This window comes from Camelus ferus, chromosome 2 (assembly GCF_009834535.1).
Source record: "Camelus ferus isolate YT-003-E chromosome 2, BCGSAC_Cfer_1.0, whole genome shotgun sequence".
Lineage (NCBI taxonomy): Eukaryota > Metazoa > Chordata > Mammalia > Artiodactyla > Camelidae > Camelus > Camelus ferus.
Genome location: NC_045697.1, coordinates 6,446,688 through 6,473,834, shown reverse-complemented (window position 1 = coordinate 6,473,834; position 27,147 = coordinate 6,446,688). Strand labels below are relative to the sequence as shown.

Sequence of the window (27,147 nt, the reverse complement as noted above, 5' to 3'; positions counted from 1 at the left end):
TTGAGAAATGAGTCCTGGGGAGAAAGTGGACAAGAAGTGGGTTTCACAGTCTCTCTTTTTTATAGACATCCTCCTTCAGTTCTTTGGTTGCAGAATCTTCTTTGACCCCCGTTCTGCATATAAGAATATGACTGTTTGACTATCAAGATGGTTCTAATCCCAATTCCAACTTGTGAGGGGCTTGCCCTCCACCATCAAGCAATTCTCTAGACACCAGCGGGGTGTCCTATAATCCAACCCAATTCTGACACTATCTACCCAGAGGTAGCATCAGATCCCACAGCTTAAGGGCTCAGCCCTACAAGACCACCACCCCAGATGCCATCCCAAACCCAGATTGTCACCTGTGCTTCTGACAGACTGGCTCTAGATTGGAGGTTCCAACCACCCCCTCCTTAGGTATGATTAATTTGTTAGGGTGGCTCACAGAACTCAGAGAAACATTGTACTTACTAAATGACCAGCTTAGTATAAAAGGATATAACTCAGAAACAGCCAGAGGCAAGAGAAAGATAAGGCAAGGTATGGGGAGAGGGCACAGGGCCTCCACACTCCCTGAATCTTCATGTGCTCACCAACCCAGAAGCCCTCCAAACTCCAAACTTTCAGGTTCTTATGGAGGCTTCAGGACATAGGCATGGCTGATTAAATCATTGACCATTGGTGGTTGAGCACAATCTCAAGCCACTCTCCACTCCCTGGGGTGTGGGGGTGTGGGTAGATGTGGGGGCCTGTAAGTTCCAACCCTCTAATCACATGGTTGGCTCCACTGGCGGCCAGCCCCCATTCTTAGGTAGGGTCCAAAAGTCGCTTCCTTGACGTTACAAGCATAGCTCTCATCATCTGGGAAATTCCAAGGGATTGAAGAGCTTGGACCAGACTCTAAAGACCAAATATATATTTCTTATTATAAATCACAATATCACAACTATTTATTGTATTTATTGTATTTCTCTACATGTATTTATCTACACTTTGCCTCAGCTCACAAATATTTGGAGTAGTTAACAAAAACTTGCATGGTAGACTAGAAGAACTTTTTTTTTAATCATAACAAACATCTAGATAGACTGTGAGACTAAGGTAAAGATAAAATTCAGGATCCTCAGGCACACATCAGTACATTCTATTAAAATGAAGCTACTGGTTTGCTTCTGAGCTTCCCAGTAGTCTAAGCAAAAAGGGGATCATGCTTTTTTATGTGAAATTAGCTGCTCAAAACAAAACAAAAAGCAGTTCCTCAGGAAGTGCCACAAGAATGTATCTTTCAGAGTTAAGTGAGTCAATTTTGTAGGCGATGTTGGCTGATATATGGGTATCATGGTGACAAAATACGACTGTTTTTCAAAAGTCAACCCCAGTGTCAACTGAAGTCATAACTGCAGAGAGGACCTCAGTGAGAGTGAGGCTCACAGAAGTTGAGCTTGTAGGTGGTGTGCAAAACTTCTTCAATAAGAGTAATTTTCTTTACGTCTTCTTCTCCTACACTTCCATAATTGATGGTTCTCCATTACCACCCAGAACTCTAAGGCACTGAACCAAGAAGGAGACTGAAAGAGGGGAAGGTAATATGAATACCCCCGTTTTTTTGGATCAGGCATCTTGCTGGAAAATGCTTGAATGATTTATGTGTTTATTACAAAATTCTGTATTTTTGATGCAAACTCATTCTCAGATAATTTATTCATTCTCACAAAATGACATAGAAAAAAAACATATTGGATGGTTCAGTCATGGCAGAATTTTATGATGATATTTTTCATCCAGTTGAGCAGTTACAGATTTATGTTAATGTACATTTCATATTATTTTTCTTGGAATCATATTCTGACATTATCCGGAAACTGTCAGAGTTTGAGAACTTATCTTCCCTGAATATTGTTGTTTTTTTTTTTTCATTCCTAAAAATGGGTAAAAGTGGAAGTACTTATAAGATGTAAGTTGTTTGGGATGAACCATTAGCATTAGCCACAGATCCAGAAGAAATCATCTCTTTTCAGATAAGGATAGCTGCAATAGTCAAAAATGGTGTGGCTCAGCATCCTAATGCTGAGAATAAAGGAGGCTAAAATGAGTTTGTCTTTGCCTTACATGTGAACCAAGCACAAACTCTAAACCAATATCCTCTAGGGTGAAAAGTACACCATATACAAGAATGAATTTATAACGAAATACAATAAACCAGCCAAGAAAAGAAAGAGGGAATTATGCCTAGGTGGTTGAACATGTGTCTCTGGAAACACGAGCTTGCTTGAAAAGAAGCAAAAGAGAATTCCACATAATGCCATCAAAAGGCCTTTCTACTAGTTTGCTTTTAGCCGAATTTAGATGTCAAAGAAATTAGAATCAGAGATGAGCTTAGAGTTAATCTGGTTGAGTACCCTCATTTTATGCAAAGAATCCTAGCAAGAGAAGTAGCTCGCTCAAGGTCACAGAGCAAGCAGTCAGAGCCTAGACCAGAATCCAGTGTTTTGTCAACTGCAGCAATGTTTTCAAGATTTTCATACATTTGCAAGTATCTAAAGCTTTTTCTGCAAACTCCGCCTCCTGTTCCCTAATTTCCCACCCATCCAAACTGTACAATGTTTAGCGCAAAGAAACATGAATTGATGGATGATATTGCCCCCTAGTGGCAGAATACAGCAACACAAAACTTTGCAAAAATGGAATTTGGCATCCTATAGATTATATCCTTAACAAAAATAAAACCTTTAGTCCACAGACCTAGAAATAATTAGAAGTAAATTTAAAATTACTCTCCTACCATTTTGGATTTAAATTTATTTCAATCACTGTCTCAAAATCAATAGAGGCATTGGTACAACATTCAGTTCAAAGCTAATGTTGTCAACTTTGGAAAATCTCTCATTAATGACACTACGGGACAGTATTTTGTCTCACCACCATTCAGAGAAAAGGAAAGGCATTTGACAACTCTTTAATGTCCCTAGTACACTTTCCCATAGAGCAATATCAAGTAGCCACAAATAGAAGAATTAAAAAAGGCAGCTGCAACACTGTAATGATAACTACCAGAGTAGAAGGTTCAGTTTATTCAAATCATTTTGTGCCAGGGGATGGAGTCACATAAGACCTTAGACCATGAGTTGGGTCTATACTAACTGTTGGGGGAACTCAAAAAAGTGCATACGTATCAATTCTGCCTCAGAGGAAGAATTGTGTGTCCTAAGAAGGATTCACAGAGCAAAGGACATTGGACTGAGGTGTAAAACAGGGGAGGTTAAACATTATTTTTGATGCACAGGAGCAACTTTAACGTGGTTGCATGAATGTTGGGCTTGGGAACCAGGAGCCCTGGGTTCTAATCCCAGTGCTACCGCTTTCCAAATTGAAATCTGCAAGGAACGTAACCTCTCCAAATGTAAGTTTCCATGTCTATAAAACAGAGGAAATGCACCTACATCATAAGACACTTGTCCATTTTAAAGGTGATAACCAGCCGAATCCTAGAGCACAGTTACTGATCCATGACGGACCCTGGACAAAAGGATGTTGAACTGAACTGGTGATTTTCAGGATTCTTTCCTCCCTCTTTCACCCCCTGCCATCCTGCCTACACTGGGAAGTCGCCCTGCCTCTCCGTGTAGGCTGAAGGCACCTCATGCTCCATCTAGTTCGGTGTTAAGCATACACAGTAGACCTGCTGCCCGTGATTATCAACCACAAAGACCAAAGTTTAGTAAATGTTGTTTTCCCTGCAGCAAACACGTGGCACTGTGCTGAGTGCATAGTGGCTGCACAGTAAACACTCAATTATGCTAAAATTTAGCCCATTTGATTAAAATCATATTAGATAAGCATTGCCAGGGGTCTTAGAACCCCCTGGAGACAAACCTGTGACCCTCGGCCACACCTTCCCATTAGGCGGAGCATGCAAGGGGCAAGTCCAGAAGCCTGGTTGCTTCTGGCCCCATCTCTGTCGCTGCTCCTGAATTTAGGCAAATGATACTCCCCCGCTGGCCCTTAGTCTCCCACCTGTAGAAATGTGGTAGGACCCAGTGGTCTCTCACATGCTGTGAATCCATGGATATGGTTCATAAACACAAAGCCACCCAGTCCACTGCCCTCATCATCACCCCTGAAGTCTTGGTCCTTCACGCCACCCTGCCTGCCCACCTCTCCTGCACTCCCTGGGACACCCAGGTCAGCAGAAAAGACGGCTCCCCGGGCATGTTCTGGAAAGATGCCGCTGTCCCACACCCATCACTAAAGCCCATCCTGTAACTGTCCCAGTGCCTGTTCCTAAGAAATTGCACTTTCAGATATTATTTGAGGAATTGTTAAAACAAGCAGGTCCTCTCCCACACCCTTGGCTTTGCCTAACTTTATCCCTCCCCTACTCAAGCCAAAGAATACTTCCAGCAATTTATTGCTGTAATTAATTTCTGAAAGTTTCAGCAGACGTGGAGAGGTTTCCCAAACAGTCCTTGTCAAATCGGCACTAGCCCTTTGGATGATAAGTTGCTTCTTTGGACTCTTGTGCAATTAATCATCAGGACATGGAATCCTAATGGTTCGCTTTCATATACCATAAAACTCTTAGACGTAACAAGTACTGTGACTGAGGCCAAGTTTTATCCAATTTTGTCCAGAGTCTGTTTCTCTAATTACAGAACATTATACTGATGGCCTGTTTCTGAACGTGCTGATTGTCATGCTCATTTATAGATAAAAGATACTGCATATATTTAACACAAATTGAATAGTAGCTGATGGAAAAGCATGTATTACTTTATTTAATACTAACCATCCAAGGAACTACACTTCATTATCTGCATTTTACAAACATGGAAACAAGCCCAGAACATTTAAATAATTTTCCCAAGATTACTCAGTGATAGAGGTAGGGTTAGAAGCCACCTAGAACTTAAATGACTTCAAAGATCTCATTTGTGACCACTCTATTGTGTCACTGTCCCTTCTATCAAGAAACAAATTTGTGGACCTACATGTCTTCTTTTCCAACCATTCAAATCACCAATGAGGATACCAGAGCTCAGAGAGGCCAAACAACTTGTATTAAGTCACACAGCACATTAGTAGTAGCCCCCAAACCAGATCACAAGCACTGGCAAATATTTGACCTCTAAATCTCTGGAAAAAAATGTATGGGAACAAAGTTGGAGAACAGATGCTACCCAGCTTCAAGACTTTCTATAAAGCTACAATAATCAGCACAGCGCGGTAGTGGTGAAAGACTAACAAATAGATCCGTGGAACAGAACAGAAGACCCAGAGACAGACCCCCATGTAGTCAACTAACCTTTGGCAAAGAAGCAAAGGTGATAACAGTGGAGTAAAGATAGCCTTTTCAACAAATGACGTTGGCACAACTGGACATCCACCTACAAAAAAAATACATGTAGATACAGACTTTCCACCCTTTGCAAAAATTAACTCAAAATGAATCATAGACCCAAATGAAAAGGCAAAACTATAAAAGTCATAGAAGATTACGTAGAAAACCTAGATAACCCTGGGTATGGTGGTGCCTTCTTAGCTACAACAACAAAGGCATGATCGATGGAAAAATACATAATTGAGAAGCCAACTTGATTAAAATGAAAGACTTTGGCTCTGCAAATGACAATATTAAGAGAATAAGAAGACAAGCCACAGACTGAGAGAGACTATTTGTGAAAGACACATCTGGTGGAAGGCTATTCTCCAAATATACGAAGAACTCTGAAAATTAAACAGTAAGAAAACAAGCCACCCAATGGGGAAAAAAAAGCATCAAAGACCTCAACAGACACCTCACCAAAGAAGATGTACAGATGGCAAATAAGCCTATGAAGAGATGTTCCACATCATAAGTCATCAGGGAAATGCAAACTGAACAGTAATGAGATACCACTACACATCTATTAGAATGGCCCAAATCAAAACACAGACAACACCAAACACTGGTGAGGATGTGGAGAGACAGGAACTCTCATTCACTGCTGGTGGGGATGCAAAATAGTACGGCCACTTTGGAAGACAGTTTGTCAGTTTCTTGCAAAACTAAACATAGTCTTACCATGTGATCCAGCAACCACATTCCTTGCTATTTACAAAAGGACTTGAAATTTTATGTCACAGAAAAACCTGCACACAGACATTATGGCAGCTTTATTCAGAATTGCCAAAACTTGGAAGAAACCAAGATGTCCTTCAGTGGCAGAATGGATCCATAAACTACAGTCCATACAGACAGTGGAATATTACTCAGTGCTAAAAAGAAATGCACTATCAAAACATGAAAATGCGTGGGGAAAACTTAAATGCATATTACTAAGCAAAAGAAGCTGATCTGAAAAGGCTACATTCTGTATGTTTCCAACTATATGACATCCTGGAAAAGGCAAAACTATGGAGGCAGTAAAAAGTTCAGTGATTGCCAAGGGTGTTATCTGAGGGAAGAGAGGACTATGTAGAGCACAGAGGATTTTTAGTGAAAACACTCTGTATGATGTTACAATGGTGGATTCAGGTCATTACACATTTGTCCAAACCCACAGAATGTACACCACCAAGAGTGAGCCCTTAGGTAAACTACGGACTCTGGGTGATTATGATGTGTCAGTGTAGTTTCATCCTTGGTGAAAAACGCAACATTCTGGTAAGGGATGTTGATAAAAAGGAGGAGGCTCTGCATGTGTGGGGCCAGAGAATAAATGGGAAATCTCTGTACCTTCCTTTCAATTCTGTTGTGAAGTTAAAACTGCTTTAAAAATTAGTCTTTATTTAAAAAAAGAAAGTAATTTACCCACCACAGACATATTAAAGAAAATATTGGATCTCAAAAAAGTATGCATACACAGTTATAAATTTTACTGGTAAAAAGACGTGTAGCACACGATTTTAAAATAATAGAATATACAACAGTCTTAATCGTCAGCTTCATACAGCCAACTGATTTTCACAGTGTTTTTGCTGATTTTTTTCCGCAAACTTTTGTATCTGTAGCCTAATGATGGGGACAATGGAGATAATGACATGAACAACTTCTTAGCTGAGACAGATGATGGTTTTCCAATACCGGAAGTACACTCCCTCAGCCTGCCTTTTCACGGTGTAGCGGCAGAGGCCACAGATCAACACCCTTATAAACTGAACGTGCTTTGTCAACATTGTCTCCATCTTTTTTTTTTTTTTTTTTTGCGTCTAGACAGCAGTAAAACAATAAATCAAACCCTGATTTGCAGCTTTTGCCAGTTTCCATGGTATAAATACTCCCCCTGTGGCAGAGTCCAAGCTACCAACATGATCATTGAACAAAGAGTTGGAAAGAGATACCATTTTCCAGTATTTCCACCATAGACACCACAGAGGTAAATAACTTCAAGAGCATATTTAAATGTGATGGAGGAGTTAGGAAGCCGTGAGTTCTGAGCATGTGTTACCTTTGTTTTTGATACAAGTGTACATTTACACAATTTATTTTTTAGTAATGGCTGTGTTTAACACCTGTATTGCCAAGTCCTGAAAATGTAACAGTCAGTTCCTGGAAGCTGGTACCGGCCCCTCAACCCCAACCCGGAAACACCACCACAAACAGGTCTCACCTTCCTTCTTCTCCAGGAAGCTTTGCTTTAATGTCACAGAACCCTTTGAGGTTGACAACTTCCTCATAAACTCACCCTGACAAGTTATGGAAGTAATAGTCAAACCAGGTCCAACAGATTCTACAGCCAGGCTTTTTCACCTGACTCCGTTTATCTCCCAAGAAGCAATGCGTTTTGCAGCGAAAGTGAAATCTATCTTGTCTCCGACGGAAGAGCGACATGAGGACAGAGGCTGGGCAGGTGGTGCTAATGACACATGCGGCCACCAGATGGCGAGCACGCCCGCCTCCTCCTGGTGAAAGCTGCTGCGTTGAATTTCAAGATGAGCAAGACCTCAAAGAACAGCTGCCTGGGTCTTAGGTGACGGCGAACGTTTCACAGCATTCGGGGATGTTTGCGTCGCCCATCACGGGGGTAGACTGCCGTTTCCCCCTAACTGTCCATGAGACAATATTACCAGTAACAGTGGGTGTGCCTTAATGCCTGAAGTGCATTGACACGTTTACTACACACAGGAATTCCCATGAAGCGTGAGTAACCATTTCTTAGTTTCCCAGATGAGAAAACTCAGCCGTTCCTCCATCCAGTTGTTTATGTCATCGATACTTAATTGAGCACCTGCCGTGATCCTTCTGTAGTAAGTAGCAGAATCAAAACTCAATCAAACTTAAGGAACTCAGCTCCAAATCTCCTCTTCCATTATTCTATTCTCCCAAATGTCTGAGTTGTTGTTACTTTATGAAATGAACTCTATTTCCTCAAAAAAAAAAAAAAGCTGTTTGCATTTAATCTGGATTACAATCAAAGCTACATGACAGTAATGATGAGTTACTTCTCCTGCGCGTCTAGTTTCTCTCACTTGTGGAGTTCTCACCCTGAAGTTCATGTCTACCTCTTAGTTTGTGGGGGTTTCAGTTACCTCAGCAACGAACAAGGGAAGCACACCGGCATAGACTGCTGCTGGTAGGCATATGTGATAAGGCTGGAGCCCTCGGGATTCGTGCTGCTGCTGATAATATCATACAGAATTTTTTTTTAATGAGGGGGACTACTAACTGATGGCAGGGAAATCCTTATAATGAAGGCACAGGACACATGGACAGTGTATCAAAAGATGCACACGGTTAAAGCAAAGTTCTCACCAGAGCCTGTGAGACCCTGTGTGATCTGGGCACCCCCAACCCCACCACCTCTCAGATAGTGGCGCCCCCTGGTGCTCATCTGGCCTCAGGGCCTTTGCACTTGCTGTTCTATCAGGGGTATTCTTGCCCAGGTATTCTCATGGTGTGCTCCCTCAATTTCTTCAGGCCTCTGTTCTCACCACTTGTCCACCAAGGGGGCTTCTAGGGTCTGCCTAAAACATAGTAGTCCCCCCCCCCATCTTTCACTCAGCCCACTTCAGTCTCCTTTGTAGCACTTGTCAGCACCGGCCATCACATACTCTTGTTTCCTTATTTTCTGTCTCCTGCCTCTGGAATGTACGTTTACCTGGGAATAGCACCTTATTTTTAGTATTATATTCCCCAATACCTACATCAATAAATATGTTAAAAATGAATCCATGCCCGACATACATTCTAGGCTCCATAATAAGTCAGTGAGAGAAAGGAAGATAAATGTCCTTTTCTAATGTCGACAGTCACTGAAGCCAATGGGATAGATGTCTCTGAAACAATCAGTGGAGCGTTCCTACTGAATTCCAGGTGCTTAATCTTTTTATTGAATTTTTTTCCAGTGAATTGAATTGATCCCCAGCAGATATGGTGGTACCTGTGAGAAAAGACCGCTTGGACACCCGACACTTAGCTTCACAGGGAAAGTCATCGGCATAAGCAATAAGACAGTTCCCCAGGGAACCCTGAGACAAAGCCAATACCCAATAAAATGAGGGGAAGTTAGTTTTTAGTTTTCTAATTTCGTGCCTTAAGAAAGCAGCCTGTGGCATGAGTTTTTCAGTCACATCATTGAACTAGCCGAAGATCTAACTACTAACTAGACCGCTGCTGTTGCTTGAAATACATCTGGGGTCATAGTATGTGTTTTCACTGATGCCGGGAACATCTACGATTCCCGTCTGCCACCCGTGTTTGATTCATGCACAGAAGTCTACCCTGTTTAACAAGTGTTTTCCAAAACAGAAACAAAACAGGGAGAATGGTAATTCTGTTCAATGAAGTGGTTATTTTAGACCTAAAAGATCCCTTAAAATCATCCAGAACAGTATGTGTTTTGTTATATTGTTTTTGGACAGCTGGATCTTTCCCCAAAAGAAATCTTAAGAGGAGATCACAAAACTAAAGCATTTAGCATGGTGCTGGGTATCTAATAAGATCTCAACAAATATGAATTGCCATTAGCAACAAGACGATTCAAACAGGAGTGGTTTCCACTTTAAACACGTGTAGAAATAGCTTGATGACATTTTCTATAAACTCACTGCTGTTCCTTCTTATATTTTAGGAGACAAATCCACAAAGGGAAACAAGGTAAGAAGAAGCATTAAAATGCATTTGTACCCACTCTTTACTTTAGAAGCATAGCAACGTGGACAGTGTGACGTCTTGGATGTCACTTGAAAAATAAATCCCAGAAGGTTGGTTGGAATTTGTCATTTCTATTTGTAAACCCCAAAACCGTCAACCACGAGCTCTGCTCAAAGAACAATCAGTGTAATTTCTGATTCTCTTTCCTTTTGCAGAAGCCGGTGCCACCTCCTCGGTAAGACACTTGAAATAGAATTTTGTCTTGCTATATACTTAAATGATTACTTCAAGAATTTGAAAAAGAGAAACATAAACATCTGACAGGAAAAAACTCCTATGAGCTGGTCAATGAATAAGATGAAACAAGCCTCATTCATCCATTTAATAGTTCGTTCATCCACAGTCATCTGTCCAGTGGACCTTCACTCATCAGTCCTTAAGGAACACCTTGCTCCCCTGTTCCTTCCTGTTTCTCTCCTTTCTCTCAGTGCAGAATCTCTCCCTCCTTTTAACACAGAAACCTGCCAGAGAGTATTGGCCCTGGGAAATGCCTTCCAGGGACTTAACCATAGAAGTATAGATTTATATAAGTACATATGTGTATAGATCATACATATGCAAATCAGATGTTATACATGTAATAAACACATATGTAAATATATAATATGTGTGTTATATATAAATTTATATATATAAATACATTTATATGTAACATATATGTATAAATACATATTTATATATAAGGCATATACATGTAACAAATACATATATAAATGCATGACATATGTAAATTTATATATGTATATATAAATGCAATTATATATAATACATATATACATATAAGTACATATTTATATATAATACACATATAAATACATATAAGACATATAATACAGATATAAATCAGATATAATACATGTAATAAACACATGTATAAATGTATAATGCATATATAATAATATATAAATTTATATATGTATAAACACACAAATATATTTATATGTAACACATACACATATAAATACATATTTATATATAATACAGATATTTATATATGGTATATATATACATGCAAATACTATTACACATATTACACGTATATCAAGCAACAGACTTGATTGCTCGGCTCTGAGCGAGTCAGCCTCTCCACTGTTCTGCTTGGACCCCGTGAGCACGCCCGTCCCAGCGCTTACGCCTGGCTGGGGTCTTCGCACCACTCCTCCCTCTGCCCCCCGAGAGGGAAGCATCTTGAGTCAAGCACCGTGTCTCTTTTCCCCTTTCTGCCCCGTCGGCACCCACCACCACCCACACTTTGTGGAGGGGTGAGGTGGTGGGTGAATATATGAGTGAGTGAGGCATTCATTGACTTTCTGGCATTGTCCTATTTCTTTGGGGAGATTAAAAAGCTCGTGTCTTCCAGTCTGGGGCAAATGAAAAGCTATAATCATATTTTCACCCCAAGCCTCCTAAAGCTCCAGCAGACGGCATGTGGATACACCTGTGACACCCTGGAGGAAGTTACGTCCCACTCTAGATGACAGAACCAGCCCCGAGAGCAAGGCGCAGGGACGGGGACGAGGCTGGTCGGAGGAATGACCATTCTGACACCCGAGGCTCCTTGTAAAGCACTGAGCCCCCAGAAGGGATGTTTCCAACCCAGAGCTGGGGGCGTGTAGATTCGGGCAGGGCGGTGTGAGTTCTGGGTCTGAGGGGCCACCAGCATGACAAACCTCAGGTTCCCCCTGTGACTTTCCACACAGGCCACCCATCACTCTTCCAAAGAAGTACCAGCCGCTGTCCCCCGAGCCGGCGAGCAGCAGGCCACCCTTCCCGCAGAAGCACACCTTTCCCGAAGCCCAGGGAGGGCCCAGGTGAGGGCTGGCTGTCACTGGTGGTGAGATGACCAGGGGACTGGGGGGGCAGGGGGAGGGCGGCAAGGACAAGCAGTCACCTCTCTGAACGGGTCCCCTAATGTGGTGGGGAGCCACCTGCACCCTGGAGGGAAATCGTCCCAGGCACCTGTAGTCTGACTCCTTAACAGAAAACACACCTTCTTTGTAATGAAATAAGTTATTGGAAGAGTGGCTCCCATGTGACATAAATTAGTTATTAAAGAAAATATTAAATGCCAGGACTGAAAGGAAGGTCAGACTGTTTGAGGACCAACTCAGCCCCCCGTTTCCTATCTCCAGGATAGAGAAAGGTATAACCACGCGTGAAAACCCATTCATCAAAAATGCAATTTTTTTTGACAAATAAATATGAAAAAGCCAACCCTCTGGTATTAACTGCTGATGACAGAGCCCCACTCCGAGCGTGTGAGGCAGTGGGCAGCCAACTTCGATCACAAAATGTGACAAATACAAATGGGTATGTATCTTCTTTTCCCTAGAGAGTTTAAAGTTCGAAAATTACCTTATTTATACCTCAGAACAGAGATTGGCATTTCCCTCGTTTCTGCACAGAAGGAGTGGTGCCGTCTCATCATAGCTGGTCAGCTGCGTGGGGTCGGCCGGTGGGGCCCAAGGCATTGCTGAGTTAGTAACCATTTCTCATGGACACAAAATTCAAAATTTTGAGCTTCGATGGAAAATCCATTCACCCCAGGTTCTGATAGAGTATGTAAAAAGTCTAAAATGCCTCTTCCCTTTTCATCCTTTATAGCCCGACACAAACATGCGTCTTCCCTGCAGAATCCCCTCCTGCCCTCCCTCCCTCCTCTGTCCTCTTCTCGACTGGCCGTGGCTTCAGAGAAGGGCCGAGAGTTCTCAAGTCTTAGTCCAAACTGCCCGGCCTGAAAGGCAGGGGCTCCTTCTCCTAACTGGCAGAGGTGGGCAGTGGTCTCAACTGGCGGCGACCTTGCCTCCAAGGAAGGCAGCAGTGTCTGGGGACATTTCTGTGGTGACCACATCGGTGGTGGGGATGCTACTGGCGTCTAGTGGGCAGAGGCAGGAATGCTGCTGAACATCCCACGGTGCCCAGGACGGCCGCACAGCGAGGAGCTACAGACCAAGAGGTCAGTGGTGCAGAGGTCGGGAGACTCTGCCTTAGGGCAAGTGACTCACTTCTCGAAGCCCGAGGTTTTCCTCGGAGGTAAAGCGAGGATGATAATAACGCTTACCACGTCCCCCATGGGCTAATGTGAGAACTAAGTAAGATGATGTCTGTCACGTGCCTATCGGTGCCTGCCCAGCACATACTTCTAACCAGCATCAGTTGCATTTACTACCTTGAGCCATTTTCTCTTGGTGCCTTTGCTATGTTTGGACCCAAGTCTGTCCCTTCCACCCCAAAAGGAGGGACTGGCTCACTTCTGCATGCTGCTTTCTCAGCACAGTGACGGACCCACAGTGGATGTTTGATAAATATTCATTTCCACCTGCAGTTTCTCAAGGGTCCTCCCCAGACTAGGAGTCACTGGACTTGCTCTGTTCTGATCTCTCTTTTCAAAGCGAGACTGAGAAGCAACAAACGCAGTGGAATGTCATCAGAACGGGAAATGGGACACCGCACCGTCCCTAAAACTCCTGGTCAAATAGTCCGATATGTCAAGAGCTGGTCAGAACTCAGAGAAGGAGACAGGAAATCGGATGAATAACCGTCCAAAAGTGGTGTTTAGGGCAGAGAAGAGAAGGGTTCGCATTTTCCTTCTGTTTCTTTCCCCGGGAAAGAAGAGGACACTGGGACCCAGCAGAACGGGGTTTGGATCCCAGCTGCGTCACTTCTGGCTGTTGGTCCTGCTTTCCTTGTTGGTAGAAAGCAAGTGACGTCCGCTGAGACGGAAGTGCGGCGAGGAGCTCCGCGGTGTTTCTAAAGCGCGGGGGTGATAGCTGTCGCTGGGAGGAAGAAAGACAAACACTGACGCGTCATCTCCCGTCTGTGCTCCACAGAATCAGGCACCCATGTCCCTATTTTTTCTTGAAATAGAAGCTCTATATTCTAGTGCAATGTTTCTCATCTGGGCTTTACATTAAAATAATTAGGTAAATTTTTTGTAAGTACTATTCCCCAGCATGTGTTTGATTTCCCTTGGAGGTGAGACCCAGGCAACACTGTTTTTCAAAGCTCCTGGATGAGTTTGATGTACCTCCAGGATAAAAGCGCCCAGAGGGAGCCAGGTTCTAGGGATGTTTCTGCCACTCGAGTTTCAAAGGTGCTTGGGCCTTACCCATCTGTGTCCAAGCTCCTGATGTCAAGAATAAGGCTCCCCTGGTCTCCAGATGCCCCCTCGGCTGCTGTCTCCATGACACCAGCCTACTGTCAGCAGTGTCAGTGGCGCTGGAATCATTCGACGTGTGCGTCCTGTGTCTCTGGGGTAGTTAGACTTGACAGCTGTGTGCTCACCCTTAGATGTCATGAGAGCCCCCCTGGTTCTGTTCACCACACGCACCTCCAGAGGTCAGTCACCTTCCTTCCCACTGAGTCCGCCCAGCAGCCCCGTAACGTAGGATTTCTAAGGCTTGGAAGGGCCAAGTGCCCAGGCCAGTGGGTGCACATAGTAGGTGCTTGGTAAGAATCACTTCCCTACCCACTGGGCACAAGAGGTCACGAGGACTCAGAGAAGCTAGGTGACCTGGTCCGAGTTACAGGGTCGGTGTGTGATGGCTGAGGGAGCAAAAACGGGCAGAGACCAGTCACCGGGGACGCCACCAGGAAGGAGAGAGCTTTGCTGGAGGAAGAGAGCTTCCGAATCCATTTTCAGTTGGCCCCATCTGGGTAGTCAGATGGCCGTGACTAATGACCGCAGGTGACCAACCATGTGAGGCTGTCGCAAGGTTCACTTTCTCTGAAAACAGAAGGAACACCAAGAGCCGAGCTTTCTTGGCGGGGGGGAAATAGTGCCCGCTGCCTTCCTGACAGCTGCTCCCTGGGCACCCCCGGGGATGAATCGCCCTCCCCAGGGAGGCTGTGATTTACGTCTGGCAATCCACCTGACCGCTGCCGCCCTCACCACCGCTGTGCTCAGCCTGGGTGGCGGTGGTGGTCCCCACCGTTGTGTTTCAGCCCCCATCGGTCTCTGACAGCTCTGCCCTTCTCCATTTGAAAGCTAAGTCTTGGCTTCCCAAAACAATTGCCGAATTGAAGCACTTCAGTTAAGGGAAATGTCATGCAGATCATTAATTGACAGCTGAAAACTCAGAACACTGAGGTTTGGGGAATGTTGGTTGGACCTTCTCAACCACTAATGATCATTACTATGATTTTTACAGCAGCCATGGACTTAGTCTGTTTTGCTTAACTTGTTTTTTTTTTTTTTTAACTTGAATAAATGCATATAAGAGGGAAACGTCATTACTGTAAGTAACTGCATCTAAGTTTCAGACCAAAGCTTTCAACCTGGGGAATGTTTTCTCCGTGAAAGGGAAAGAGAAGTCAATGTTGGAGCGATGTTTAGGATATACTAAGCGCCACGTGGAAACTCTCCTTGACATCAAGAGACAAAGTAATAATAATAATTTCCAACTACGCATCCATTACAATTTTAATATCATGGTACGCGCACCAAATAAATATGCCCCTGAGACACCATGAGAGTTACAGACGCCTGCTGAGTCCTAGCTCTGCTCAGCCCACTTCGGAGACTTTTGGGTGCGTGAACTCATTAAGTCTCACAACAGCCCTGTGCAGAAAGCAATGCTGTAGTCCCCAGTTTTCTGATGAGGACACAGAAGTGCAGAGCGGTCACTGAGCCACAAAATTTCCTTTAAGTTTCAGCCAACTCAGTGGCCCAAGGTGCGGAGTTCAGACAAAATATACTTTAAGTAAAGGATGCGATGTTTTTCAAACAAAACACCGAACTGTGGTTTTCCCTTTTCAAACAGCAGTGCAGCCACGGCATCAGTTCAAGCCATCTTGGTGGCAACTCTGTGTATTCTGATGACTTGGGAAGTGGAAAAAAAGTCTTTATACGTCTCGAGAAACCATAAAAAGAGAGAAAGTAGGAATTACCAAGAAGATGCGCAGATTCACATTTTTGAACAGAAACTATTGATTTTAAAGTGTGAACTTTATTATCAGCGTAGGTTTGCAAGACGTCGCCTTTGGGGGATGCTGGGTGAAGGGCACATGAAATCTCTCTGTATTATTTCCTACCACTGCAAGAGACCTGCAATTATCCCAGAATAAAAAGTTTAAGTTAAGAGAGAGCATGACTGTTAGAAGTGTTCTGCTGACGTGAGGTGGCACTTTATTCCAGGGAGCTTTTGCATGTATTATTTCATGGGAACCTTAATCATCCCTCCTCGTACCTGTCTGCATTTACCCATTTTACAGGTGGGAAAATGGAGCTTCAGAGAGGAAATTTCACTTGTTGAGTGTGATGGAGCTCATACAAGACAAAAAGAAGATTTAAATCCAATTTATGTAAAGCTTAACCAAAAACTAAGGGAGGCTCAGAAAGGGCTGTTTTCATAGTAAAAAGTGTTAACCTCAGACACACACTGAGCACCTGTCATGCGCAGGAAGGGTGCAGGAAAACTTATTCTACGGAGTCAATGACCATGCTTTATGTGTTGGCATCTCCAGCTGCAGGTCACGGGAAAATTTCTGAGTGGGAAGAGGTTCTCCGGGAGGCCACGTGGTGCTCCCGGGAGGACTTCCCACCCTGCTCTGCAATTTGGTCACTTTGTGCAGGTCTCTCTGTCTTCACAAATCTCATTGAAGACACCCCCTGAGGCCTGAGGCCTTCATCTTCCACGTGAGGTCTTGTGGGGGTCTCGTCACCAGGGGCATCTCAGTGTCCAAGGACGGTGGTTGTGTTCAGACAGGACTTCTGACAATTTACTTGGGTTCTCACTTAAAAATCCAAGTTTTTAAAGTTACCAATTCCAAAGCCTAACTTTCCCGAAGCCTCAAATTTCCATCTATAAAGCGTATTGTTCAATACATAAATGGAGTGACTTTTATCTAAACAGGAAGACAATCACTCTGTCACATTAGACAGGCTAAGACCATGAGATATTTAGGAACTCAGTTAAAGCTCCTTAAATATTTGAAACACCTTTATTCACTTAATGTAATTGACTTGTAAGCCCTTCTAATGCTGACAGGTAGGTTTAACCCTAACAAGAAAAACTTCAACATCTAATTTTTATAAAGCTAATAAAGTAAATGTATATATATAGAAAAATTCAAGTTCTCTTAGACAGTTCAAACTGTTTACAAATGGAGTTGAACATAGCTTGATTCTTACAACTTAATCACAAGTCTAAAATCAATTACACATTCAAAAAATAAATAAATAAAATTAATCAACTACACATTTTAAATTAAAGCCACATGGCCAATCTGTATTCCTAAGATGCCAGAGTTTCTTAAATATTGAAAACACTGAAATTAGCCTCAATTTAACCCCCAAAGAGTGAATACTATGGGTATCTGCTCTACTTTATTACTTCTAACCATACCTCTTCATCCTTCACTTGTCCCATTAAAAGGGGAAGGCAGGGTGCAGATGTACCATCTCAGATGGGCTGAAGAAACCAGTTTAAAAATGTGGGACCCTGGTACACTTGCTTCTTGCTTGGAGATCTGTGGCCAGGAATAGAGCGTCTGAGCACTGTATGCCTCTGGGATCATCTTACCCAATACAGACAAACCTTCCTAACTCTAGATCAGCAGCCTTCAACTGGGATTGGTGTTGCAGCCATAAGAACGCCGGTCTTTTCCCCGACAGACCTAGGTAGAGAGATGTACACTGTTGCCCCCACTCCCTCATAGCCTCCTCATCTGGCTTTGCCCACATCTGCCAATAGCGCCCGTTGGGCACCCAACATTATCCTTTTTACCTCTAGCAATCCTCACAACAACCCTCTAAGATGAATACCTCTGTGGCCACTTTGTAGATGAGACCAATTGAGGTTTAGGGAGGCTAATTGACTCAGCTGTCAGTATGAAAGGAAGCTTGGCATTTCTTCTGAGACCCATCCAATGGCCACTGTATCAGTTCCAGGTTGAATTCCTTCCCTGCCCTTCAGTGCCGTGTTTTTTCCGTCTTAGATCTCCTTTCATTACCAGCATCTTTCCTCTCACACATGCCTCCCTGGGGTCCCGCTGTACCAGAACTTCATATTTTAAAATACTTTATATTTCCACAAAGCAAAAAAAAAAAAATTAAGAGCTTTAAAATCAAGGAAATATAGCAGGTCTGAATGTGCTAATGAAACCTGAGGTGGAAAACCAAACGTCAGGAGAAATGTTATTTAAATTCCCCAAAAATGAAAAGCAAGTTTATTCATGTCTTTTCTTTCACCACCTTTTATATTGGCTCATAACTTCTTCTTTTGCTTGGAAAATTATGAGAAAAATGACCTGGCTTTAATTTTATAAAACAGTGGTAAATATCACACTGGTCTATGGGCTATTCATTTGACAGGTGAAATGTAATCAAGGGTTTTTAAGGACTCAGAATGATTTTGTCTTGATCACTATGACCTGTATTTTATGTAACACCATTTTTCTTTTCCTTGCAGACAGATAAGCTTAAAGGACTTGAGTGAGGTAAGTAACAATTCTGTCCTAAGAAACAAAGAAGGGAATTTTTGTACAGTTGCGATAGGCAAGATCCTTAATTATCGTAATAATTGTGCTCGATATGTATTAATACCCCTATTTTAAAGGGGATAAAAACTAAAGCAAAACAAGGTAAGCTTGAGACTTTAAACCAAATTCGTATTTTGCCACCATAGTCAGTGCTTATCGGTAAAGTGATGAGGAGAGATGGCCATGACCCATGGAAGACTGATGGCTCACAGTCTCCAGCATCACGGAAACAAATGTGGGAAATCGTCCTATAGCGTGCCACTTGTTTTTCACAAGGAAGACGGGTCTGCAAGGTGGAAGAAATATGAGATACAGAGTCACAGAGACCCTGGGTTAGAATCCCTCTCTGCCACCAACTACTTTCGTGAACTCAGGCGAACCCTCCCACCCCGACCCCACCCCAGTTCTGTTCTGATTTCCTCTCTAAAAAAATAGAGATGGGTGCACTCAGCTTTGCAAAGTTGTTGTGACAAAGGCAGAGTCACTCAAAGCCAGCACGTACACAACCAGGTGACAGCAGAGGCTCAGTAAGTGGCACGAAAGTCGTGTAAGACAGGAGCCACCTCAGAGTCCCTTTGGGTGTTTACTTCCTTAAGCCCCCAAAGAAGTTCCTAGAGCAGATGGTGGGTCCTCACCTCACTCCCACTGGCCTCCTGAGGGGTTTGGTTTTTGTCTTGTATTTGACCTCTGCTTGTACATCTAGACTGTGGGGGTGGATCTCTTTTCCTTCCTTCTTTATTCTCTTTCTTTGCTCCTCTTTCTTTCTCTTTCTCTCTTTCTCTCTCTCTTTCTTTTTCTCTCTCTCTTTCTTTCTTTTTTTTAAACATTTTTTAATTGATTTATAATCATTTTACAATGTTATATCAGATTCCAGTGTAGAGCACAATTTTTCAGTTATACATGAACATATATATATATTTATTGTCACATTTTTTTCTCTGTGACCTACCATAAGATCTTGTATATATTTCCCTGTGCTATACAGTATAATCTTGTTTATCTATTCTACAGTTTTGAAATCCCAGTCTATCTCTTCCCACCCCCTGCCCCCTTGGCAACCACAAGTTTATATTCTATGTCTGTGAGTCTATTTCTGTTTTGTATTTATGCCTTTGTTTGTTCTTTTTTTAGATTCCACGTATGAGCAATCTCATATGGTATTTTTCTTTCTCTTTCTGGCTTACTTTACTTAAAATGACATTCTCCAGGAGCATCCATGTTGCTGCAAATGGCGTTATGTTGTCGGTTTTTATGGCTTAGTAGTATTCCATTGTATAAATATACCACTTCTTCTTTATCCAGTCATCTGTTGATGGACATTTAGGCTGTTTCCATGTCTTGGCTATTGTAAATAATGCTGCTATGAACATTGGGGTGCAGGTGTCATCCTGAAGTAGGGTTCCTTCTGGATACAAGCCCAGGAGCCAGATTCCTGGGTCATACAGTATCTTTCTTTCTTTCTTCCTTCCTCCCTCCCTCCTTCCCTTTCTTTCTTCCTCCCTTTCTTCTTTCTTTTTTCTTTCTTCCTCTCGTCTTTCCTTCCTCCCTCCTTACCTCCATCCTTCTCTTTCTTTCTTTTTTTCTTTCTTTCCTTCTTTCCTTCTTTTTGGAGTTACGAGAATGTTAAAATTAAAAGACACATTCCTAGCTTGTCCTCCAAACAAGAGATTTATTACCTCCAATCTGTAAGACCGTCATGTCAAGGAGGAAAACACGTGACTGCTGAATGGGAGGCTCCATTCAAGACTTCACCCAGCTCATTCTCTTCTGGGCATTGTTGGACTTCCCAGTGCCACCAGGAAGGAGAAAGCCAGTGGAGGGGGCGTCCTCTGCTGCTAGGGGAATCCACACACCTAAAGGGGCTCCACCCCTTTCTTCCTGCAGGTCAGGTTTATGTAGCCTAAGCAGGCTGCCACTCAAGATGACCTACATCCATAAGTCATTGGTCCGTCTCAAAGGACAATAGGCCCCCCAGTCACAAACAAGCAAGAAGGAAATGGGGGCAGCCAGCCTTAGACAGCAGGCACCATGCAGGACTGTTTGTTTTTCTGGCGACTTTGGTTGGCATTCTGCTAGAAGTTGATATCCTCTAAAGTACAGCAAGGCCTAGTGGAAAAACAAATTCTTCCTCCTTATCGTTTGCCAAGACACTTCCTCATTGTTTGTTTGGCCGAGAGTCAAGGTCACTCCCCAGTCCAAAAGCCCATCTCATGGGACACATGCCATGCTTGTGTAAATGTTAAGGGCTCGCTCACATTGCATCTTGGGGACCAGAACCCATTCCAACAAAAACGATGCCCCAACTCGAATTCACATAGCACTTTATAGTTTTCAAAGAAAGTAGAAACTTATTGCCCCCTTTAATTCTCAAACAAACAAACAAAAACCCGAAGAGAAAAAGAAGCCTCAGAAAAGTGGTAAGACTTACCCAGAGCTCTCACAGCAGCTGAAGACAGGGCCACCACTGAAAGCCCGAAGTCCCAGTCTATTCCCCATCCTGCTGACTCTGCCCTGCAAAACACAGAGACACCCCTGAGGACAAACAGTGGAAAAAAAGAAGAACGAAGGCAGGAAGGAAGGAAAGGATGGAGGGAGGGACGGTGGGAAGTAATAAAGACGGCCTTAGTATTTAACTTGAATATGTTCATTTTCTAACAAAAAAAGTTAAAGAAATGAGGGAGATTTCACTCCACTTTTCTAATTGCATTTGATTTTAAATTCAGAGCCCTCAAGCAAAACTTGGCTGGGTCTCAATTAAATCAAACAACCGCTCCCCCAGACAGATGGCTTCTCAGCTGTATTTACAGCAAGGCGTTCCCCCTCCTTTGACAAGCCTGAGAACCACAGCCACAACTGATGGGGCACTTTGAACTGCTAGGTTCAAAGTCCTGAGGAAAACTCAGTGGGGGGGACTTTCAAACCACTTATGAGAAGGGATTCATTCATTACCCTTTTCACTTAGCCTATGGACTTGCCTTGATTTGCTGTCCACGATGAAATGTACGTCCTCTTTCCAGAATCCTGGGGGATGCCAAATCCTTTGAAACAAAAGGGCTTGTCTGTTGGCTAGCCTCAGACTGAGACGGACGATGCCTCTCTGAGCTATTTGTTAATAAAGGTTTTTTGTCTGCGAAGCCAGAGTGAGTCTGGAGACCTGGGCTCCAGGACCAGCTCAGCCACAAGATAACTGTGGGAACCTGGGTGAGCGGCCCCACCTCTGTGGCCCTCCTCTGCAAACCACTGGCTGTAACTTTTCATGGACCTCAGACAACTTTGAAAATTAGATGAAAGGTATAATGAACCTTCCTCACCCCCCCAAAAAAATGTACGTATTTATAAAGGGAAAAAAAATATTTGGCTTTTAATTTCAGAAATGTCATAGACCCCACTAGGCCATCCAAGGACCTCTTCCTATCCTGCAAGTTAAGAAGCCCTTGTCCAAATGATACCCATGGACCTCCTGAGCAGACGCAATGCATGAAACGGACTTTGGAAAATTATTTGCAGTTAAGAAAATACTTCAGCAAATACTGTCCTTCTTGCAAGGCGTTTCGATTCTTCAAGAGCATAACAGGGCTCAAGGATGCAAGGCTCATGTGCACATAGACTTTCATGATGAAAAATGATCAGGAATTCTACCAGTTAAGGAAAGAAAGAGAATGGAAATGTTTGGGAAGATAAAATGGCTCCACTTAAAAAGAATAATGTGAACGTTTTCATGTTAATTTTTTAAAATAAAAATTCTAGAACAGGTATAAAGAAAATTAACTGTAGCTCTCATCACTTAAACACAACCTTTATTAATATTTTATCATATGTTCAACATCTTTTTTCAACATACACACATACACACACACACACACACGCACATACTTTTGCTTGTAAATGTGTCATGAGCCCAGTTTTTACCCTGAATTTCTTATGTGACTTTGAGACATAGTATCATCTTATCCCACACTCTACATAAGTACCTGCAATGCATTTATAGTATTACAGTAAGTAAGTCCAGCTCCAAAATGACTTAGCAATGCGCTTAGGTTGTGAAGATTGTCCCCAGCGTTTTGACATTATAAGTGATGATGTACTGAACATCTTTGCATGTGGAACGTGACCTAGATTTCAGGCTGTTGTCTTAGAAAAAGAATCTCATCAACTGAATCATTGGGGTAAGATTAAGAGTGTTTCTAAGGCCCCTGGTTAGCTATGGTCAAACTGGTTTCCCAAAGAGTCAAAGCAATTTATAGTCCCATCTGCAGACTGTGTATTTGCCTGTTATATCACATAAAGAGCATAAAATTTTGATTTTTGCTTAGTCTTTTGGAGAATTATTTGTAGATTTTTTTAAATCTGTACTAATAAAAATATTGCCCAAACTCTACTAACCAATTGCTCCAAAAACACACACACTATTAAGTCAAATTCTCTGTCACTAAAAGTCACTCAGCATTATCTGTTTTTGATTCAATACAGGTCCTCGGAACAGAAAAAGGTGAACTGTTTACATTTGCTTTCTTCTCCTAATATGAAGTTAAATTCTATTCCCGCGTTTACAGCATTAGTCATTTTTTAAAGGATTACTTGTTTCAGGGCCTGGGATGTATAGGCGTGTGTGTTTGTGTATGTGTGTGTGTGCATGCACACATGATGACGTGATCCAGATGGATTCAGGAACTCAGAGTCTGTTCAAGAGTCCTGTGGTCTAAACAGGGTGATTTAAATTGGGGGTAGGCTAGAGATCTTTCTTCAGCCACAAGGAGACACACTGTCTGTCACCCCTTGCCACTTTGGAAGGACATTGCTGGCCCCCTGCTCCAGAGAAGCTCTTGGTCTCTCCATCTTTGATGTCACCCATGCACACACACGTAAGCCCTCACGCATGCACGCATGCACACGTGTGTGCACACTGCTGGTGCCATTGTTGTGGAAACATGCGATCCAACACTCACTTGCTAGCTGGCAGGATGCTAATCTGGTCATATCTTCATGCTCACCTGCTCTCCCTCTGTGAGTCTCAAGTCTGCTCTTCTTTTTATTGAGAAAGTTAGACTTCATTGGGGGCCTAACCTGGGCTTGTGGCTTCCCAAGGGTTTCTGGTGGAGTAAGGGTCTGGTGGCAACTCTCAACAATTTTAAAACCCAAAGGAAACTGTGCCCTTTTCCACAATAAATCTCAACTTCCTAACTGAATGTTCAGAAGTTGTTGCCTCAGGCTTCAGTGACTATCAATGCCACGATGTGACATTGTTCAGCTCAGAGGGGTGGTTGTTGATGACTTGAAATGACCTGAAGGATGTGAAATTAGTGGTCTAGTCACTGACTCCAATCCCATTTCAGGTAATCACAGTCCTTCCATCACAGCTGTCTGGTTTGTGATCAGCCTTGGACAGAGCACAGAGTAACAACCAAAATTAAGATGAGTTCGTGTTGAAGCTTCCTTAACTTTATTACTTACAACTGTAACTGGGAGAGTGTTTTATGGGATTTCATATCATAGTATTATTATGTGCCCTTGGTAATTCTGGATGGCTGGTTAAGATCTGTCCATGATGAAAAGGAAATACAAAGTGGTAACACCAATGACATATGTAATTACTAAGTAAGTCCGGTTCGTATGGTTGGCAAAACTTTTCAAAACTTGGAGGTCAGGAGGGAAGAACTGAGAAAATGCATGCCTGGTGGGAACCAGGTGAGAACCTCTGCTCTACATCAGAACCCTGGGCACTCTCCCGCCCTCTCACAGGAGAGATCGGAGGGTTCCGGTGTGCATGGGCCAGTGTCAGGAGTCCCCATACCCTGCATTGCTCAGAATAGTTCTTAAGTTCAACATTTGTTTATGCTTCTATATAAGTTTTCATTTGAATGCAGAATCCAGCTTCAGTCTACTTCTACTTTCAGCCCTTCCAAAACCAAGTGCCTTCCAAGGTAACATTCTGTATTTTGGGAAGCTCGATGATGAGTTCTAGATTTAGTATTTTTGATAACCTTGTTGAATATTCAGCATTCAAAACAATTTTTATAGTCTCAGGGAGGGGCCATTCCCTGGAGCCAGGGTCCTTGTAGAACATGTGGGTTACAGTTTCTACTGACCAACAGACCACTCTTAATAATCAGAGATTTCTTGGAGGAGATTATAGCAGTTCCAAGAGACCTCTAATGGCCCCCAATTGTTTCTCTTTTGCAACCTGATCAAATTATGTGATGCCTTTACACAGTTCCTCACCACCAGATGAAGCCTGAATCATCTCATCTGTCACAAAATCAAAGTACTCCAGAGATTCCTCTTGCCGTTGCCAGGTAAGGAGCCAGGAATCCCTTGTTGGGTCCCAGCTTGGGGGGCAGGCCACGTGTTGTCTGGAATAATGACTCACCAAGGCTTCCTGAGAAAAAGAGCATCTTTTGCCTTTGGTAACGAAGCCCAGTGACGAGGCCCCAGGGAGACCTGTGAATCACGGTTGTTGTTGACGATAATAGCATTGCTATTGCTACACTTTATAAGTGATTGATTGCATGTTAGGGACATTTGGGAGATTTAAAGACTTGAATATTAACTAGATAGGATCAACTGGAATGGAGGCAAATCAACCTGGGAAGAAAAGTTGGCGTTTCTAACGAGTCTCAGCTTATGATCACATGGAAGCCGACAGTGACTTTTGAATAGCATTTTATGAATGGCCAGGGGTTGAAAACGCCATTATCTGATGAAATACTTGCCTGATCAGGTTATTGTGACAAGTGTCATCCCAACAGAAGAGTCAAGGAAGCTAATAAGGCTCAGGCTGGTGATTCATTGGCCAAGGTCATGTGAATTAGGGGTGGCTTCCTTAAAACAACATGCAGAGCCTCCAAAATCAGTGCCATAAAACCCTCATGACCCCAGCCTGGCCAGTGTCTCCAGCCTCAGTTCATGCCACTCTCCCACTTCCCAGTCTCCATTGCCCCCCTCCCCCACCACCACCACAGGACATTTGCAAGTGTTATTCCTCTGCCTATAACACTTCCCCTCCCCCATTTCCCTCTCTCTACCCTCTCCCTAATTGGAAAACTCCTCTTTATCCATCAGACCTCAGCTTAAAGACACCCTGAATCCAGGAGATAGTTCCAACCCATCCCCCAGAGGGAATCAAGGAGGCCCAGAGAGGCTGAGTCCCTGCCCATTGAAATCAGTCCAACTCCACTTTTCAATAGTCCATAGCATTCATCCTGACTTGATTCTAAAAATGCAGCCCATGAATCTTGACTTTCCTTGGCGCCTGCCCTACAGTTTAGATGCTCTTTTATTTGTTTAGTAAGTATTACTGGGCATATACTCTGTTAGTGGTGGAATAGAATTGCGGTTAGGAGGGACCCCCAGGAGTCAGATTGGGTTCCTCACTAGCAAACCATGTGACCTTGGGCAGCACCGCTTATCTTGTGTGTGAAGTTGAGTGCAGAGCTAGGCCTGTTCCAAGTGCCCGCTAACCGTCACTCTCATTGCCATCGGCAGGCCCCGCGCATCGGGGTAGGGCCTCCAGCCCCTGTGCCCTTTCCTACCCTCACTTTCTTGTCCTGTTTCACTCCTCCAGTGACACTGTTCTCACTCTTTGGTCTGAGTATTAGGGCTGTGGCTTTGTAACTCTAATCAGGCTGTTTTCTGTGTAAGGCCCAATCTGACACAAAAAACCCTTGCCCATACAAGAAACACTCTTTCTTAATGAAGTTTGCTGAAAGGGGAAAAAAAATCATCACACTGTAGTGAGAGGATAATGAGCTTTCAGTTGGACACACATGTGTAGTACTTGTTGTTCAACGTGATTTGGCTTCTACTGTTTGTTTGTTTAATTTAATGAACAAAGTCTCCTGAATTTTCTTCCTCTCTTAAATGTTGCTTCTTCCAGGTCCCCTTTTCGTACTTTTCCCCAAACTGACCTCTAAATGTTGGTATTCCTCAGAGCCTTCCAAGGTCCTTTTTTCTATCAGTAAGAGTGTAAGCAATCCATCCATCTTCACAGTGACAAATGTCAACTCTATACTGATAATTACTAAACTTCTATCTTCTGCCCTAACTGCCCTTTTTAACTCTGGACCCATGTATTGAATTATCCACTGGGCAGTTTTCCTTAAAGAGGGGACAGGCATCTCATATACATAATGTTCAAGTTGAACTCTCCATCTCTACTTTCATTCCCAAACCAGCACTTCCCTCCTACAAACTTTCTCACCTCAGTACATACTCTCTTTTCCATCTTCACTCTTCCCATCCAATCCATTTCCAACTCCCAAAATTCTACCTCAAAACATGTCTCAAATCTATTCATTTCTACTCATTTCTCCAGTTCCTGACATAGACCACCCGCCATCAACCCTTGTTTGAACTACTACAGTCAGCTTCTAATGATACTGAACGTCTCCATACCCTACTTTCCACCCACAGGGAACTACTTTCTGACCTTTTGCAGAATAAGCCATGCTTTCTTGCCTCTGAGACTTTGCACCTGCTCTTCCCTCTGCGTGGAACACACCCTTACACCTCACCCTTCTCCTATTCACCTTTCAGAAGTCACCTTGGCTAGGGTA

At 43.1% G+C, this 27,147-nt stretch overlaps 1 protein-coding gene across 1 annotated transcript in view; it reads left to right on the top strand.

Annotated features, from left to right (window-relative positions):
• The window catches only part of CLNK (cytokine dependent hematopoietic cell linker), a 183,819-nt gene that overhangs the window by 132,113 nt on the left and 24,559 nt on the right, over positions 1 to 27,147 (top strand). Inside the window, exons 9-14 of the mRNA XM_032493962.1 lie at positions 10,032 to 10,057; positions 10,270 to 10,289; positions 11,815 to 11,925; positions 18,526 to 18,553; positions 23,066 to 23,084; positions 24,807 to 24,888. Coding sequence (XP_032349853.1) covers positions 10,032 to 10,057; positions 10,270 to 10,289; positions 11,815 to 11,925; positions 18,526 to 18,553; positions 23,066 to 23,084; positions 24,807 to 24,888 — 286 coding nt within the window. The remainder of the gene's footprint in view (positions 1 to 10,031; positions 10,058 to 10,269; positions 10,290 to 11,814; positions 11,926 to 18,525; positions 18,554 to 23,065; positions 23,085 to 24,806; positions 24,889 to 27,147) is intronic.